Genomic DNA, 17,707 nt, shown 5'->3' with positions numbered 1-17,707 from the left:
TTGGTCATTCCTTTCCACATAATCAAGGCCCTTCACATTTTAGTCACATCAATTAAATCTCCCCTCAACCTTGTCTGTTGCAAAGAAACACAAATCCAATTTGTCCTAAAATAAAATTCTTCAACCAGGGAACATTTTCAAATATCATCAGCACTCCCTTTATTAGGATCCATCCTATAATGCAGTGACCAGAACTATAAGCAGTACTCTAGATGAGGCCAAATATACAGCAGCTTTAATATAGAAAAGTGGGATTAAATATCATTTACATAATTTTAAGTAGAGAAAAACAGTACTGTGACAGATAAATTCTAGTGTGATGTTATCTATAGATCCAACAACTGGTGGATTATATTAAACAGCACAGCCCTTCAAATGTTTACAATTCACCCATTTGTAAATCTCAGAACACAGGGGCCAACATTAGACATGGTGCCTCGATATACAAAACTTTTCACCGTCAATCAATTTAAGATAATTAACTGGGCTAAGAGTATGGCTCATATATGTTTGATATAAACTATACATCGCTCTCTCTCTCACACACACAGACAGACATACACAAGACTCTGTCCTCTGCTGAAAAGATAGATGCGTCCAGGCACTACACTCGTTATAATGAAACAAAAACAAGGGAGATAAGCATCCCCAGGTTTATTTCTCCATTACAATACGTCGACCAGTCCGTAAACTTGGTGAAAAATGAGGACGGCTAACGCTGGAGCTTAAGAGTGGAGTGTACTGCTGGAAAAGCACAGCAGGTCAGGCAGCATTTGAGGAGCAGGAGAATCGACGCTTTCTCCTGCTCCTCGGATGCTGCCTGACCTGCTGTGCTTTTCCAGCAGTCAGTGAAGTCCCCAACCAAATTAGTTTGCTCGCTCTTGTATAAATTATTGTCCCCTTTGAAATGAGTGCAAAACAAAAATGAAAGATCCCAAGAGCCTGTCGCCTCTCATCAGGGAGAAAGTAAAGCCCAAGAGGTAGGAGCAGATTATTCAGCTTTCCAACTGGTCTAACCTTTGAAAGGTTGACGTGTCCTGACTGCACAGAAGACCATGAGAGAGACATGAACAGGAGTAGGCCATTCGGCACCACCAACCCACTCCACTATTCAACAGGATCCTTGCTTTATTTATCTTTGCTTTAAACCCTTGGATAACAATTTTTGAACAGAGGAGCGATGGGTGAACGAGGACGCTCACATCAAGTCATTGAGCATGCGTGAGCCAGCCGACGAGAGGCGAGCATGCTCAGAACGATGCTCCCGGGCAGTCGACAAAGACACGCGCATGCTCAGGACAACTCCCCCGTCAACACACAAAGCAGGTCGCAATGGTGCGCATGCGCCAAACCCCACCGCCCCATGGGTATTGTAGTTCCACACCCAGAGGCTCATGGGTATCACAGTTCTCTTCCCCGACCCAACCTATTTTAACCTGACGAAGCATCGCCAACCCCTCACGCGATAAGACCGCGTTTGCTGTCTCTTTTTTTATAACACACACAAAAACCATTACCTGTACCGATGATTTTCCTCATTATCGGTCAGTTTACGGAGAGGACAGCATCGCACAAACGCCTCCCCCGCTGCTGCCGGCGGCTCAAAGAGGTACCGCCGCCGCTCGCCACTGTCAGGTCTCGCGAGGTTTCCCTCACCCCGCCCCCTTCCGACTGGAGCTCTCGAGAGTTGGGGCCCGGGAGATGACACGCCACGTGCCTGGGCTTCACAGTTCTGCAACCTGAGCTGCTGCAAACAGGGAGCAAGACTCAAAAGTGTAACCCAAGGAGATGGGAATGCATTCACTTTTATTTTATTCTTGCCTCCACCAGATAAAGTTGCATTTAATCCAAATAATTCCCTACAGTGTGGAAGAAGGTAATTCACACCATCACTTCCCCCATTGCTACTAAAACAGAGTTAAAGATCACACAACACCAGATTTTAGTCCAACAGGTTTATTTGGAAGTAGAAGCTTTCGGAACAATGCTTCTTCATCAGGTAGCAATGCAAGTTGGTTTCTGTCTCCCTGATTTAGAGGAAACCGCATAGAGATCAATTCTATGTGTGAGAGGCGATTTCGGTTCAAACAATTAAGATGTGCATGACCCTGAAGACTAAGGGGAATAGAGCCATAGGGGTGGGGTAAAACATGCTTCTCTATAATAAAGGACAAGACATGCTTCTTTTGTAAGAACATTTTGTACACTCAAAAGTGGGATAATTTAAATTGTGCAAATGCTGACATTTTGTGAGCAGAGTAAAAAAAAACAAGTCCTTGATTGATGAGACCACTAACTCTGACAGAGAAGAATAAGTCCTTGACTGATAAGACTACAGGGTAGCAAAACAACTCGGGAGACATCTGCTGCAGACTTTGTGACATGGGTGCAGAATGGAAAAATACTGACGGTTTAGAATGTGAACCTCGTGACTCTTTAGAGCCAAAGAGGGGAGGGACTTGTGCTGTATATAATGAGAAACTTTGTAAGCCTCGGGGCGCCTTTTTCTCAGAAGGGTGCCCAACTCTGCAGACTTGCTAATAAAACTTTGTTTTCCTGAATTTGTCTAGAGCGATTATTAAGAAGCGATTTTCGTTTCTAACAACTTGGGGGCTCGTCCGATCGACACTCCGGCCGCAGGGGGGGGCTGAGGAAGGACATCGGAGAAGGTGCACCCTGCCAAATTCGGCAGTACCTGATTCCTTGCTTGTCGCCCCGCGCGGCTTGAGCGAGTGATATCCGGAAGGCTCAGGAAAACAAAGGAGGGGTGTGGCCGAGGCAGTGGGGACGGTTAACGATCGAGTAATTTCAGTGCACCGAACCCAGGTAAGAAAAAACTTGCGGGGACCGTGTTTCCGGAGGACTGGGGACCTGCAGAGTGCCTGTAGATTTTTCTACAGAGGCGTGGGACTCAGGAATCTAGAGACCGGGGCTCGTCTGTGAGAGATTTTGCAGAGACCGTGTTTGCGGAGGAACGTGGACCTACGGGGTGCCTGTGATCTGTTTCACAGAGACGTATGACACAGGAATCCAAAGACTGGGGGTGCCTGCAAAGGGATCTGGGCGATCACGGGACTGAAGGTCCGTGAATTGGCTAAATAGTGATAGATTATCACGGGATAATACACGAATCTCCGATTTTACAAAGTCCTCGGCAATGGGAAATAAGGGATCCAAGGCGAATAAGGGAAAGGTAGGCTTGAACGTAGACAATGAAAAATACCCTGGGGTACCTGATGATAGTCTGTTAGGAAGAATGTTAAATAATTGGGATCAGGGTAGGAGAAAAGGAAAATCTAGAAAAAAGATGGTGAAATACTGTCAAACGTGGTCCCAGAAACCTATTCAGGGAGACTCAGTGTGGTGGCCTAGATTCGGCACTGACAAAGACTGGGTCCGGCAAGCTCTAATTTTATATGTCAATTCCAAACCTAATGTTACTCGGGAGGAAAGTGATTATGCCCTTTGTTGGCTACCGGTCACAATATCTTGCAAAATGAAGGTAACTAATGAAGACTCGAAAGGGCAGAAAGAATGGGAACCTTTAGATCACTTACCGCCGCCCTACGTGACCCCGTCTGCCCCACAAAATATTCCTTCGGGTGGCGACGATTCGGGGGAAGGGGAAGAAGACGGGGAGGAACCACCAGGAGCCTCAGGAGTACAGGCTAGATCTCAAGCTGAAAAGAGTCACAGACAAAACTCTGCCCCGATTGCAAGAATGAATCCACTCCGGGAAGTGCCCATGGGAGGCGCGGAAGGAGGGACGGGATATGTGAACGTCCCCTTAACGAGTACTGAAGTACAGAATTACAAGAGGGAGATGAAGGGCCTACTGGAGGACCCCATGGGCCTGGCTGAACAATTAGATCAGTTCCTGGGGCCGAATACTTACACGTGGGATGAGATGTATTCCATCATGGGAACATTGTTCTCTAGCCAGGAGCGACAGATGATACGACCAGCTGCGCTGTTGGTCTGGGAGAGAGAGGGAAGAGCAGGAGGGGAGCAGAAATTTCCCCTCACCGACCCCGGGTGGGATAAGAACACGGAGGAAGGACGGCACAACATGAGGGACATGCGGGAATATTGGATAAAAGGAATAAGGCAGGCAGCCCCGAAGGGGCACAATTTTACCAAGGCCTTTGGTAATCATCAAAACCCGGAGGAAACCCCTACAAACTTCCTAGACAGGATTAGGAAGAACTTGCAGCAGTTCGCTGGGGTGGACCCTGAGACGGAAGTGGGACAACAACTCATACGGGTAGAGTTTGTATCAAAAGCCTGGCCGGACATACGAAAGAAGTTAGAGAAGATGGATGATTGGGATAGTAAACCTCTAAGTGAACTACTACGGGAGGCGCAAAAGGTGTTTGTGAGAAGGGACGATGAGAAGCAAAAGAAGGCGACAAAGATAATGATGCAGATGGTGCAACAAATGACAGCTGGAAGGAGGGAAAAGGGAGAGCCGTGGCAGGAACAGGAAAGGGGAGAGTCGTGGCAAGAGCAGAGGAAAAGAGGACCGTGGCCGGAACAAAGGAAGGGTGGAGGAACTCGAGGCCGCGACAGGGAAACGAGGAGGATACTCAGATGTTACTACTGTAATGAAGAGGGACATTTTAAGCGAGAGTGCCCCCGCTACAAGCGGGAGGTGCGGTCGTACGCCCTGATGGAGGAAGATTAGGGAGGTCGGGGGTTCCTACCCTTGGGGCAAAAGGACTATCAACAGGAACCCCTGGTAAACTTGAAAGTAGGGCCCCAAGGGTCGGAGATCACATTTATGGTAGACTCGGGAGCCGAAAGATCAAGTATAATCCAAATACCCCCCGGCGCCCGAGCAGGAGGAACAGTTATGGGGGTATCTGGCATTGGAGGAAAGACATTGCAAGTCCCAGTAGTGGAGGACGTGGAAATTGGGTATGAAAACAGAACTACTAAACGAGACCTCCTTCTACTGCCATCGGCGGGGTTTAATTTGTTAGGAAGAGACTTGCAGGTCAAACTAGGGATCGGAATGGTACCAAGTAACGGGGAAATGGTGGTAAGGTTGTTCGCCCTCACCGAAGAAGATGATCAACAAATAGACCCGGAAGTATGGTACCGAGAGGGGAACAGAGGGGGTCTAAACATCAAACCTCTCCAAATCACCATGTTACCAGGAAGAGGCCCGGTAAGAAGGAAACAGTACCCGATTGCTATGGAAGGACGGGAAGGGTTACAACCTGTGATAGAAAGATTAACCACAGATGGACTACTGGAGGAATGTATGTCTCCTTTCAATACTCCAATACTCCCTGTGAGGAAGCCAGATGGGACGTATAGGCTGGTGCAAGACTTGCGGGGGTTGAATGAAGTAGTCCAGGCTAGATACCCAGTGGTACCCAATCCCTACACGTTAATGAGTAAAATTCCCCCCGAACATGAATGGTTCAGCGTAATAGATCTGAAGGATGCCTTCTGGAGTTGCCCCCTTGACGAAGAAAGTCGGAACCTTTTTGCCTTTGAATGGGAGAATCCCTTCACAGGACGAAAGCGACAGTTAAGATGGACGGTCTTGCCGCAGGGATTCACGGAGTCACCCAACTTGTTTGGACAAATACTGGAGCAGGTCTTAGGAGGATTTCGGTGTAACGCGGAGAATCAATTGCTCCAATATGTGGATGATCTCTTACTCTCAGGACCAAGAGAAGAGGAGGTACGAGCAGACACCGTTGCCCTGCTGAACTTCCTGGGGAAACAGGGCCTACGTGTCTCCAGGACAAAACTCCAGTTTGTGGAGCAAGAAGTAAGATATCTGGGCCATCAAGTCAGTAAGGGGCATCGCCGTATCACGCCGGAACGAATATCAGGGATTACGGGTATGCCAATACCCAGGACGAAGAAGGAAATCAGACAATTCCTGGGGCTAGTAGGATATTGCCGGATATGGATTGAAAGTTACACCACTCTAGTAAAATTTTTGTATGACAAACTGGGACAAGAAGGACAACAGGTGAACTGGTCAGATGAGGAGGAGCAGCGATTTAATATTATTAAAAGTAAACTGATCCGAGCTCCGGTATTGGCTTTACCCACCCTGAAGGAACCGTTCCAGTTATATGTCAATAGCGCCGGCGGAATTGCCCAGGGTGTGCTTACCCAGCTGCGGGCAGGGAAACGTCAGCCGGTTGCATTTTTGTCAAAAATGTTAGACCCTGTGTCATGTGGATGGCCGACCTGTATACAGGCAGTGGCAGCTACGGCAATGTTAGTAGAAGAGGCCCGGAAACTTACCTTTGGAGGAAGAATCACAGTATACTCCCCACATTCGGTTAGTGCCATACTGGCTCAAAAGGCTCACCGCTGGTTAACAGACTCTCGCATCCTGAAGTATGAGACGATTTTGATGACCGGGGACGACCTCAATTTTGCAAAAGATCTCAGTTGCAACCCTGCCCAGTTTCTATACGGACGTCCTGCAGATGGGGAACAGGAGCATGATTGTGTGGAATTTGTAGACTTGCAGACCAAAAGCCGAGAGGACCTGCAAGAGGCCCCGCTGGGTGAAGGACAGGAACTGTACATCGACGGGTCCTCCCGGTGCATCAGTGGGGTACGGTACAGTGGCTATGCTGTCGTAGATGGTGCAACGAAACAGACGATCGAGTCCGGATGACTGCCCGGGAAGTGGTCAGCCCAATCCTGTGAGTTGTACGCCCTCCAGAGGGCCCTGAAGTTGTTGGAAGGGAAAGTGGGGACCATATATACTGACTGAAAGTATGCATACGGAATCATTCATACTTTCGGGAAAATCTGGAAAGAGCGAGGATTGATAACTTCCCGGGGAAGAGAATTAGCTCACGAACAAATGATCAGCCTAACGTTGGAAGCCCTGGCGTTACCTACGGAACTCGCAGTAGTCCATGTACCCGGTCACCAGAAGGGGTCGACACCGGAAGCGGTGGGAAACCGGCTGGCAGATGAGGAAGCCAAGCGGGCAGCGGTCGAAAAACCCGTCCAATTATTAACATTAATACCGTTGAGGGAAGGGCTCGTTAAACAACCCGTCTTCACCCAGGGGGAGATTGATAAAATGGATCAATTGGGTGCCCGGCTAGATACTAACGGGAAGTGGACGGTTCCTGATGGGAGACAAGTACTGAACAAACAGATCACCCGGGGTATTCTGCACCGATTACACCATCAGACCCACTGGGGGGTGCAAGCCATGTGTGACACGATCCTGAGAGACTATGTATGCAGGGGGATATACACGTTAGCCCAACAAGAAATAGTCGGATGCCCCACTTGCCAGCGTATTAACAAGAAAGCCATGCGTTCTGTGCCAGCTGGTGGTCAGCCCCTCGCAATTAGGCCATTCCAGAGGATCCAAGTCGACTTTACAGAATTACCCCCAGTACAGAGATGGAAGTATCTGCTAGTAATAGTAGACCATTTCACTCACTGGGTAGAGGCTTTCCCAACTGCCAAAGCCGATGCACCAACCGTGGCCCGACTGTTGTTAGAGAACATAATCCCGAGATGTGGCATAATGGAATCTCTCGACTCCGACTGCGGGACACATTTTGTTTCTAAGCTACACCATTTGATCTGTACTGCCCTGGGTATCCAATGGAAATTCCATGCACCCTGGCATCCCCAGAGCTTGGGTCGAGTTGAGAGGATGAATGGCACGCTCAAGACCCAATTGACTAAGCTGATGTTAGAAACTAAGTTACCATGGCCAAAGTGCCTTCCCATTGCCCTATTGAGGATACGTACAGCATCTCGCCGGGATATCGGGGTCTCCCCCTATAAGATGCTGTTCGGATTACCATATTGGAGTAAGGTGGATGGGTGTCCCACTCTACAAGGGGGAGATGTATTTGTCAGAGACTATTTACTGGCCTTATCCCGTTCTTTTGCAGAACTCCGGAGGAAGGGTCTCCTGGCTCAGACTCCGCCGCTCGACTTCCTCTTGCATAAGGTGGAGCCCGGAGATTGGGTACTTGTTAAGACCTGGAAGGCCGAAAAGCTCCAGCCGCGGTGGGAAGGACCGTTCCTGGTCCTGTTAACAACTGAAGCCGCTGTTCGGACGAAAGAAAAAGGGTGGGTCCACGCATCAAGGATAAAGGGGCCTGTTCCGCCTGAAGGAGAAAGCACTTGGACATGCGAGCAAGGGGACAAGCGGTTGGTGGTAAAACTGAAAAGACAGCAATAATGAACTCTACCTGGACTGTATTGGTGGGAATATTGATCAGTTTACTCCTGTATGTGGGGGAGGGCGAGGGGAGATGTGACAAATGTCGGACTACGGTGAGGCTTGGGAGTCAGATCTACTCGGGATCATTTGTGTCTCACTCCCGTGTGAACGATCGGTGTTACGATGTGAATGCACGGCAAGAATGTTGGGAGGGTGGAAAACCCTATTATCAAGTGTATAATAAAGGGTACGGTGGAAAAGTCCGTGGATGCCCTAAAAATGACCGCTGGGTGTGTGTTAACAAAGCTGGGCAGTGGGGCCTACCCTCCGTGTTGCTCAGAGAGCAGGTTGACAGAGTCAAGGAGACCAGAGTACGGAACACTGATCGGGAGTTGGAGAAAGAGCAGGACCGTCAGAGAACGGTCGTTGTCTCTAAAGTGCCATCTATATACAAAGAGGTAGAAGAGAAGATTGAGCTCCCTGATGTAACACAAAACCTGTTTATTGATCTCACCTCTAGGATTGCCACTGTTTTAAATATTAGCAATTGCTGGGTTTGTGGGGGGCCGCATATGTCAGAACAATGGCCGTGGTCTGGTCAAAGCTTAGACATATGGGAATTGCTTCAATACAATTGGACACATGTCAACGAAAGGAAAAGCCAGGGGTGGAGACTGACAAATAGCCCTGAGGGCCAGTTATGTGTTGAAGGCAAGGGGACCGTGGAGGTAGGAATTAGTCCCTGTCAGAGTGTATTGAATGCGACCACACAAGTATGGTGGCCTGAGAATGTTACTTGGTACATTGCAAACCGAGATCATCAAAATTGCGTTCCATTACGTACTGATTCCTCCTCTGACGAGCTAAGTGCTGACTCTTCCGATGGCATGATGAGAGTCTGGAGCGGTGGTTGTCAGGGGAATCAATGCTGGGATAATCCTGTCCAGACTCTGCCACGGGGCCAAGAATCCAAATACTGGAATTGCAGTGGTCCTGGTCCTTATGAGGGCGTCCCTGTGGTAAAGGAGCTGTGGGATGACGTTGTGAGGCAGGGAGGGCCTGCTCCAGATGGCCTATTTTGGATATGCGGTAATCAGGCATACTCCAAACTCCCCATGGGATGGGCTGGAGTATGCTTCCTGGGTCTAATACGACCTGAATTCTTCCTATTACCCCGGGAGGAAGGCGATGATTTGGGAGTTAAACTCTTTGACTCCCTCCGTAGGTCGCCAAGGGATATCCAAGTCGGTGATTGGGGGGATGAGTGGCCACCGGCCCGGATTATTGAATACTACGGGCCGGCTACGTGGGCACAGGATGGATCATGGGGATACCGTACTCCTATCTATATGTTAAATCGAATTATCAGGCTCCAAGCAGTCGTAGAGGTCATTACTAACCGGACTGCCCTGGCCCTGGAGTTGCTGGCTAAGCAGCAGAATCAGATGAGGGCTGCTATATATCAAAACCGACTTGCCTTGGATTATCTGTTGGCCTTGGAGGGGGGCGTGTGCGGGAAGTTTAACCTGACTAACTGCTGTCTGAAAATTGACGATAATGGTAAAGCGGTTTTGAAGATTTCCGATAAAATTCGGAAATTGGCCCATGTGCCGGTACAATCCTGGCGTCCACTTGGTGACATCGGATGGTGGGATGGTCTCCTAGGTGGTAGTTGGTGGCACACGGCGTTGCTGGTGGTTGGGGGGGGGGGCGTAATGCTTCTACTCATATTACCCTGCCTGACCCCCTGTGTTCAGTCTTTAATTCAGAAAAGTATTTCCCAACTCCAGGCAGTGGCGGTACCCCAACATGGAACGCAGGAACTTAAGGTGCTGTTGCTGCGAAAGACCAAGGATTTCCCGGGCCCTTGAGGAGGGGAGGCTTATCTTTGTCATGCACATCTTAAAAAGAAAAAGGGTGGAATTGTGAGAGGCGATTTCGGTTCAAACAATTAAGATGTGCATGACCCTAAAGACTAAGGGGAATAGAGCCATAGGGGTGGGGTAAAACAGGCTTCTCTATAATAAAGGACAAGACATGCTTCTTTTGTAAGAACATTTTGTACACTCAAAAGTGGGATAATTTAAATTGTGCAAATGCTGACATTTTGTGAGCAGAGTAAAAAAACAAATCCTTGATTGATGAGACCACTAACTCTGACAGAGAAGAATAAGTCCTTGACTGATAAGACTACAGGGTAGCAAAACAACTTGGGAGACATCTGCTGCAGACTTTGTGACATGGGTGCAGAATGGAAAAATACTAACGGTTTAGAATGTGAACCTCGTGACTCTTTAGAGCCAAAGAGGGGAGGGACTTGTGCTGTATATAATGAGAAACTTTGTAAGCCTCGGGGCGCCTTTTTCTCAGAAGGGTGCCCAACTCTGCAGACTTGCTAATAAAACTTTGTTTTCCTGAATTTGTCTAGAGCGATTATTAAGAGGCGATTTTCGTTTCTAACAGTTTCTGTCTCCCTGATTTAGAGGAAACCGCATAGAGATCAACTCTATGACAAATGCAAGGTAAAAACAATGACTGCAGATGCTGAAAATCAAATACTGGATTAGTGGTGCTGGAAGAGCACAGCAGTTCAGGCAGTTCAGTTCAGCCCACCGCCCTGTGGCCAACCACTTAGTTACACCTCCCATTCTCCCAAAGACATGCAAGGCCTAGGCCTCATCCACTACCAAATCCAAGCCACCTGACGACTGGAGGAAGAACACCTCATCTCCCACCTTGGAACCCTACCACCATGCAGCATCAACATCGATTTCACTAGTTTCCAAATCTCTCCTCTCCCTACCTAACTCCAGATCCAATCCTCCAACTCAGCATTATCCTGTTGACCTGTCCTACCTGTCCCATCTTCCTTCCTACCCACCCGCTCTGCTCCCCTCCCCATCAACCTATCGCAATAACCCACCCACCCGCATCCACTTAATCTCTTCCCAGCTTACACCCTCCCTCAGCCTTACTCCCATCCTGCTATTTACCTCTCAGCACCACACCTGGCGCTGCCCACCTGCCATGCCCCCACCCATTCCCAACATTCCTGATGAAGGGCTTATGCCAGAAATGTCAACTGTCCTGCTCCTCAGATACTGCCAGACCTGCTGTGCTTTTCCAGTGCTCCAGCTTTTGACTCTTGACTCTCCAGCATTTGCAGTCCTCACTTTCTCTCAGTTACACCAGAGACTCTGGTAATGTTCTGGATTCCTAGGTTTGGATCCTGCCCCAGCAGATTGTGAAATGTGGAATGTGAAATTGAAATGAACACTGTGACGATGCTGTGGCTTTCAATATGTTATTTCATTCTGTTCTTTTCGAACGAGTGTTTGTAAGGCAGAGGTTTCGAGCTGCTACCGAAGACCACTCGAGTAAACAGCTTCTGAGGCCTTGGGTTTTTTTTTAAGTTAGAACAGTTTGGACGTGGCCATCTTTCACAAACCAGGCTTGCTAGTGTTTTTTTTTGGTTTTTAGGTTTAGCTCAAAGCAGAAGCTAATGGGGTCTCAAAAGAATAGGAAGCTTCAGTCAATGTGTCCTAGCTGCTGCTCTCTCTGAATTTTCTCTTGATGTTTTCCTCCTGAATTGGAGAGCTGCATGTGAGAATCTGTATCTGAATTTGTCTTTTTTGGCCAAGGGGTGTGTTTATGGGATGTTTCTATATTGGAACAGTTAATTAATAATAGGCACTATGTTAACTTGTTAAGTTTTTCCAACAGAGTTGTTATTCCAAATTCCTCTTTCTTCGATTGTATTTTAAACATAGTATTTTGTTATGGAGGTGTGGAGGCAATGTACCTTTAAGAGAGTTGAAATGCTGGCAAAATTGCCTGACACAGCACAAAGTGTTCTGAGCAAGGTAAAAATGTAACATGTGGTCGACACAAATAGAGTGAATGGGTTGCCATGAGACAAAAACAAATTCAAATTCAGCAAATCAGTTTAAATTATGCCCCAAGATACCAAACTCAGATCAAGCTTGAATTTTGTATCTGTGCCGTAGAACATCAAAACTGACCTGGAGAGAGAATCTACATCAGCAAAGCTGACTAGTTTTTAAATGTGATTTTTTTTTTGTAAATTGTAATCATGATTTGTTATCGGACTAGTATTGTAGAGTGTAAAAGATAGATTTAAGAAAAAGGAGTTGTAAATAGATGTTAGTTGATATTCTCAGTTAGACTTAAATAATAAAGTTTTTACTTTAAATAGTGACTTTGAGATAGTTCTTTGCCTCGTGAATTTTAACAGATTACAGCATGGGTTGAATCTTTTCTGCGTTGCTGGTTTAAGTTAGCAGAGGACCAAAGGGTCTGTTTCCATGCTGTACATCTTTATGAATCTGTGGTTCCTTATCAGACTTTTGAACAAAGAACAAAGAAAATTACAGCACAGGAACAGGCCCTTCGGCCCTCCAAGCCTGTGTCGATCTAGATTCTCAATCTAAATCTGGTTCCTATTTTCCAATGATCTGTATCCCTCTGCTTCCTGCTCATTCATGTATCTGTCTAGATATATCTTAAATGATGCTATGGTGCCCGCCTCTATCATCTCCTCTGCCAACGCGTTCCAGGCGCCCACCACCCTCTGTATAAAGAACCTTCCACGCAAATCTCCCCTAAACCGTTCCCCTCTCACTTTGAACTTGTGACCCATAGTAATTGAGTCCCCACTCTGGGGAAAAAGCTTCTTGCTATCCACCCTGTCTGTACCTATCCTGATTTTGTAGACCTCATTCTGGTCCCCCCTCAACCTCCATCTTTCTAATGAAAATAATCCTAATCTACTCAACCTCTCTTCATAGCTAGTGCCCTCCATATCAGACAACATCTTGGTGAACCTCCTCTGCACCCTCTACAAAGCATCCACATCCTTCTGGTAATGTGGCGACCAGAACTGTACACAGTATTTCAAATGGCTGAACCAACGTCTGATACAACTGTAACATGATCTGCCAACTCTTGTACTCAATACCCTGTCCGATGAGGGAAAGCATGCCATATGCTTTCTTGATCACTCTACTCACCTGCATTTATACCATAAGAGTACAATAGATCTGAACACCCTGATCTCTCTGTACATCAGTTTTTTTCAGGGCTTTCCCATTTACTGTATAGTTCACTCTTGAATTTGATCTTCCAAAGTGTATCACCTTGCATTTGCCTGGATTGAACTCCATCTGCCATTTCTCCACCCAACTCTCCAATCTATCTATATACTGCTGTATTCTCGGACAGTCCCCTTCACTATCTGCGGCTCCACCAATCTTAATGTCATCTGCAAATGTGCTAATCAGACCATCTATACCTCCCTCCAGATCATTTATGTATATCACAAACAACAGTGGTCCCAGCATGGATTACTGTGAAACACCACTGGTCACCTTTCTCCATTTTGAGAAACTCCCTTCCACTACTACTCTCTGTCTCCTGTTGACCAGCAGTTCTTTATCCATCCAGCTAGTACACCCTGGACCCCATGCGACTTCACTTTCTTCATCATTATTTCATCATGGGGAACCTTATCAAACACCTTACTGAAGTCCATGTATATGACAACTACAGCCCTTTCCGCATCAATCAACTTTGTCACTTCCTCAAAGAATTCTATTAAGTTGGTAAGACATGACCTTCCTGGCACAAAACCATGTTGCCTATCACTGATAAGCCCATTTTTATCCAAATGGGAATAGATACTATCCCTCAGGATCTTTTCCAGCAGCTTCCCTACCAATGATGTCTGTAATTACCTGGATTATCCCTGCTATCCTTCTTAAACAAGGGGACAACATTAGCAATTCTCCAGTCCTCTGGGACCTCACCCGTGTTCAAAGATGCTGCAAAGATATCTGTTAAGGCCCCAGCTATTTCCTCTCTTGCTTCCCTCAGTAACCTGGGAAAGATCCCATCTGGACCTGGGGACTTGTCCACCTTAATGCCTTTTAGAATACCCAACGCTTCTTCCCTCCTTATGCCGACCTGACCTTGAGTAATCAAACATTTATCCCTAACCTCAACATCCATCATATCCCTCTCCTCGGTGAATATTGATGCAAAGTACTCATTAAGAACCTCACCCAATTTCTTTGACTCCACACATAACTTTCCTCCTTTGTCCTTGAGTGGACCAACCCTTTCTCTAGTTACCCTCTTTCTCCTTATATATAAATAAAAGGGTTTGGGATTTTCCTTAACCCTGTTTGCTACAGATATTTCATGACCCCTTTTAGCTCTCTTAATTCCTCATTTCAGATTGGTCCTACATTCCCGATATTCTTCCAAAGCTTCGTCTATCTTCAGTCGCCTAGATCTTATGTATGCTTCCTTTTTCCTGTCAGCTAGTCTCACAATTTCACCTGTCATCCATGGTTCCCTAATTTTGCCATTTCTATCCCTCATTTCCATAGGAACATGTCTCTCCTGCACTCTCTTTAAAAACCCCCCACATAACAAATATGGGATTTGCCTTCAAACAGCTGTCCCCAATCTACATTTCCCAGCTCCTGCCGAATTTTTGTATAGTTGGCCTTCCTCCACTTTAGCACTGTTCCTTTAGGACCATTCTTGTCTTTGTCCATGAGGATTCTAAACATACGGAATTATGATCATTATTCCCAAAGTAATCCCCTACTGAAACTTCGACCACTTGGCCGCGCTCATTCCCCAACACCAGGTCCAGTTTAGCCCCTTCCCGAATTGAACTATTTACATAATGATAAATAAATAATTAGAAAAGTGAATAATTAACTCTAGACACCCATTTTCTATCTCAAACAAAAGACTGGACTATTTATTAAACACACAATAACTTTTATAGAGGAAACATTAAGCAACAACATAAGGTGATTAATTAGATTAGATTCCCTACAGTGCGGAAACAGGCCCTTCAGCCCAATAAGTCCACACAGACCCTCCAAAGAGTAACCCACCCACATGCATTACCCTCTGACTAATGCACCCAACACTCTGGGCAATTTAACATGGCCAATTCACCTGACCTGCACATCCTTGGACTGTGGGAGGAAACCAGAGCACCCGGAGGAAACCCACGCAGACACGGGGAGAATGTGCAAACTCCACACAGACAGTTGCCTGAGGCTGGAACCGAACCTGGGACCAGCAAATTACCGCTCCTACTGATAAATAAAATGTCAAAACTGGCCAGATCACTTAATTGCCTTTCATGACGCATTGCTTCATAGGCAAAAATGTGGACTTCTTCGTCACTTTTCTGAAATGGTTATCAGGGTCACTTCCTCAGTTCACTCAGGCAACCCAATGTTTGCAGCCAAACATTTAACTCAACTTTCTACTCTTTGGGCTTTGGGAAGTTGATGTAGCAGATCAGGCAGTGAGCTTCCAAATCTTCCTGCTGTCTCAGCAGCAACTCAGAACCATCTTCTGGAAAATAAAAAAAATGCTTTAACTCTGGTTCCGCTCCACTAGACATATCGACTCTTCTCGCAGCTTCAGTTATCATTCTACAACTGCATTCTGCGTGAACCTTGAGTCTTCAGACTTGATGGAACTAATTCCCAGGTACTGACCTTGATAATAGCCAACTCTGCTATCTGTTGAAATGCCATGCTCTTCTGTGGGATTCCCTGTGTCTGTTGGAAGCTTTTTAAGTAAAGAATCAGCCCACAATTATAGCCTACAGGCCTGGCCGCATGAAAAAACTAAACTTGTTTGACCTGCTATTTTCCTTTTACCTCAAGTTGTTCCAAAGTTCACATGTCAAACTTAATGAAAAATATAAATAATGAATGTGCCTTCACTCTGAAAACTTGAAATACTATTTAAACCAAAAATGCATTTCATGACGAGAATAATTTAAGTGAAGGTTTCAACAATTGTGGAGTTTTGCTCACCTTACTCTTCATGTGGATGCACTGGTTACAAAGGCCCAACAACGTCTCTTCTTCCTCAGGCAGCTGGGGAAATTTGGCATGACGGTGAATACCCTTGCCAACTTTTCTAGGTGCGCCATCAAGAGTCATAGAGATGTACAGCATGGAAACAGATCCTTTGGTCCAACCCGTCCATGCCGACCAGATATCCCAACCCAATCTAGTCCCACCTGCCAGCACCCGGCCCATATCCCTCTAAAACCTTCCTATTCATGTACCCATCCAGATGCCTCTTAAGTGTTGCAACTGTACCAGCCTCCACCACATTCTCTGGCAGCTCATTCCATACACGTACCACCCTCTGCGTGAAAAAGTTGCCCCTCAGGTCTCTTTTATATCTTTCCCCGCTCACCCTAAACCTATGCCCTCTAGTTCTGGACTCCCCGACTCCAGGGAAAAGACTTTGTCTATTTATCCTATCCATGCCCCTCTTAATTTTGTAAACCTCTATAAGGTCACCCCTCAACCTCCGAGGCTCCAGGGAAAACAGCCCCAGCCTGTTCAGCCTCTCCCTGTAGCTCAGATCCTCCAACCCTGGCAACATCCTTGTAAATCTTTTCTGAACCGTTTCAAGTTTCACAACATCTTTCCGATAGGAAGGAGACCAGAATTGCATACAATATTCCAACAGTGGCCTAACCAGTGTCCTGTATAGCTGCAACATGACCTCCCAACTCCTGTACTCAATACTCTGACCAATAAAGGAAAGCATACCAAATGCCTTCTTCACTATCCTATCTACCTGCGACTCCACTTTCAAGGAGCTATGAATGTGCACTCCAAGGTCTCTTTGTTCTGCAACACTCCCTAGGACCTTACCATTAAGTGTCTAAGTCCTGCTAAGATTTGCTTTCCCAAAATTCAGCACCTCGAATTTATCTGAATTAAACTCCATCTGCCACTTCTCAGCCCATTGGCCCATCTGGTCCAGATCCTGTTGTAATCTGAGGTAACCCTCTTCGCTGTCCACTACACCTCCAATTTTGGTGTCATCTGCAAACTTACTAACTGTACCTTTTATGCTCGCATCCAAATCATTTATGTAAATGACAAAAAGTAGAGGGCCCAGTACCGATCCTTGTGGCACTCCACTGGTCACAGGCCTCCAATCTGAAAAACAACCCTCCATCACCACCCTCTGTCTTCTACCTTTGAGCCAGTTCTGTATCTAAATGGCTAGTTCTCCCTGTATTCCATGAGATCTCACCTTGCTAATCAGTCTCCCATGGGGAACCTTGTCGAACGCCTTACTGAAGTCCATATAGATCACATCTACTGCTCTGCCCTTATCAATCTTATTTGTTACTTCTTCAAAAAACTCAATTAAGTTTGTGAGTCATGATTTCCCACATACAAAGCCATGTTGACTATCCTGAATCAGTCCTTGCCTTTCCAAATACATGTACATCCTGCCCCTCAGGATTCCCTCCAACAACTTGCCCACCACCGTGGTTAGGCTCACCGGTGTATAGTTCCCTGGCTTGTCTTTACCACCCTTCTTAAACAGTGGCACCACGTTTGCCAACCTCCAGTCTTCCGGCACCTCACCTGTGACAATCGATGATACAAATATCTCAGCAAGAGGCCCACCAATCACTTCTCTAGCTTCCCA

The 17,707-nt window shown here is 46.6% G+C and overlaps 2 protein-coding genes across 4 annotated transcripts in view; one reads left to right on the top strand and one right to left on the bottom strand.

Moving 5' to 3' along the window:
- The window catches only part of stk16 (serine/threonine kinase 16), a 34,362-nt gene extending 32,717 nt beyond the window's left edge, over positions 1 to 1,645 (bottom strand). Inside the window, exon 1 of the mRNA XM_072579957.1 lies at positions 1,518 to 1,645. The gene's annotated coding sequence lies outside the window, so the exon portion shown is untranslated. The remainder of the gene's footprint in view (positions 1 to 1,517) is intronic.
- A 101-nt stretch (positions 1,646 to 1,746) lies between these two features.
- On the top strand, positions 1,747 to 10,601 carry LOC140482450 (endogenous retrovirus group 3 member 1 Env polyprotein-like). 3 transcript variants are annotated; one of them, XM_072579953.1, is made up of 3 exons: positions 1,747 to 1,876; positions 2,571 to 2,826; positions 7,908 to 10,601. In XM_072579953.1, the coding sequence occupies exon 3, from the start codon at positions 8,149 to 8,151 to the stop codon at positions 10,051 to 10,053; it is 1,905 nt and encodes a 634-aa protein (XP_072436054.1). In that variant the 5' UTR covers positions 1,747 to 1,876; positions 2,571 to 2,826; positions 7,908 to 8,148; the 3' UTR covers positions 10,054 to 10,601. The 3 variants fall into 3 exon arrangements, with proteins under 3 accessions (XP_072436054.1, XP_072436056.1, XP_072436057.1); XM_072579955.1 differs by having other exon boundaries at positions 1,751 to 1,999; XM_072579956.1 differs by lacking the exons at positions 1,747 to 1,876; positions 2,571 to 2,826 and adding an exon at positions 2,850 to 3,193.
- The last annotated feature ends 7,106 nt before the right edge of the window (positions 10,602 to 17,707 follow it).

Source organism: Chiloscyllium punctatum, chromosome 10 (assembly GCF_047496795.1).
Source record: "Chiloscyllium punctatum isolate Juve2018m chromosome 10, sChiPun1.3, whole genome shotgun sequence".
NCBI lineage: Eukaryota > Metazoa > Chordata > Chondrichthyes > Orectolobiformes > Hemiscylliidae > Chiloscyllium > Chiloscyllium punctatum.
This window is presented reverse-complemented; position numbering and strand designations above follow the sequence as displayed.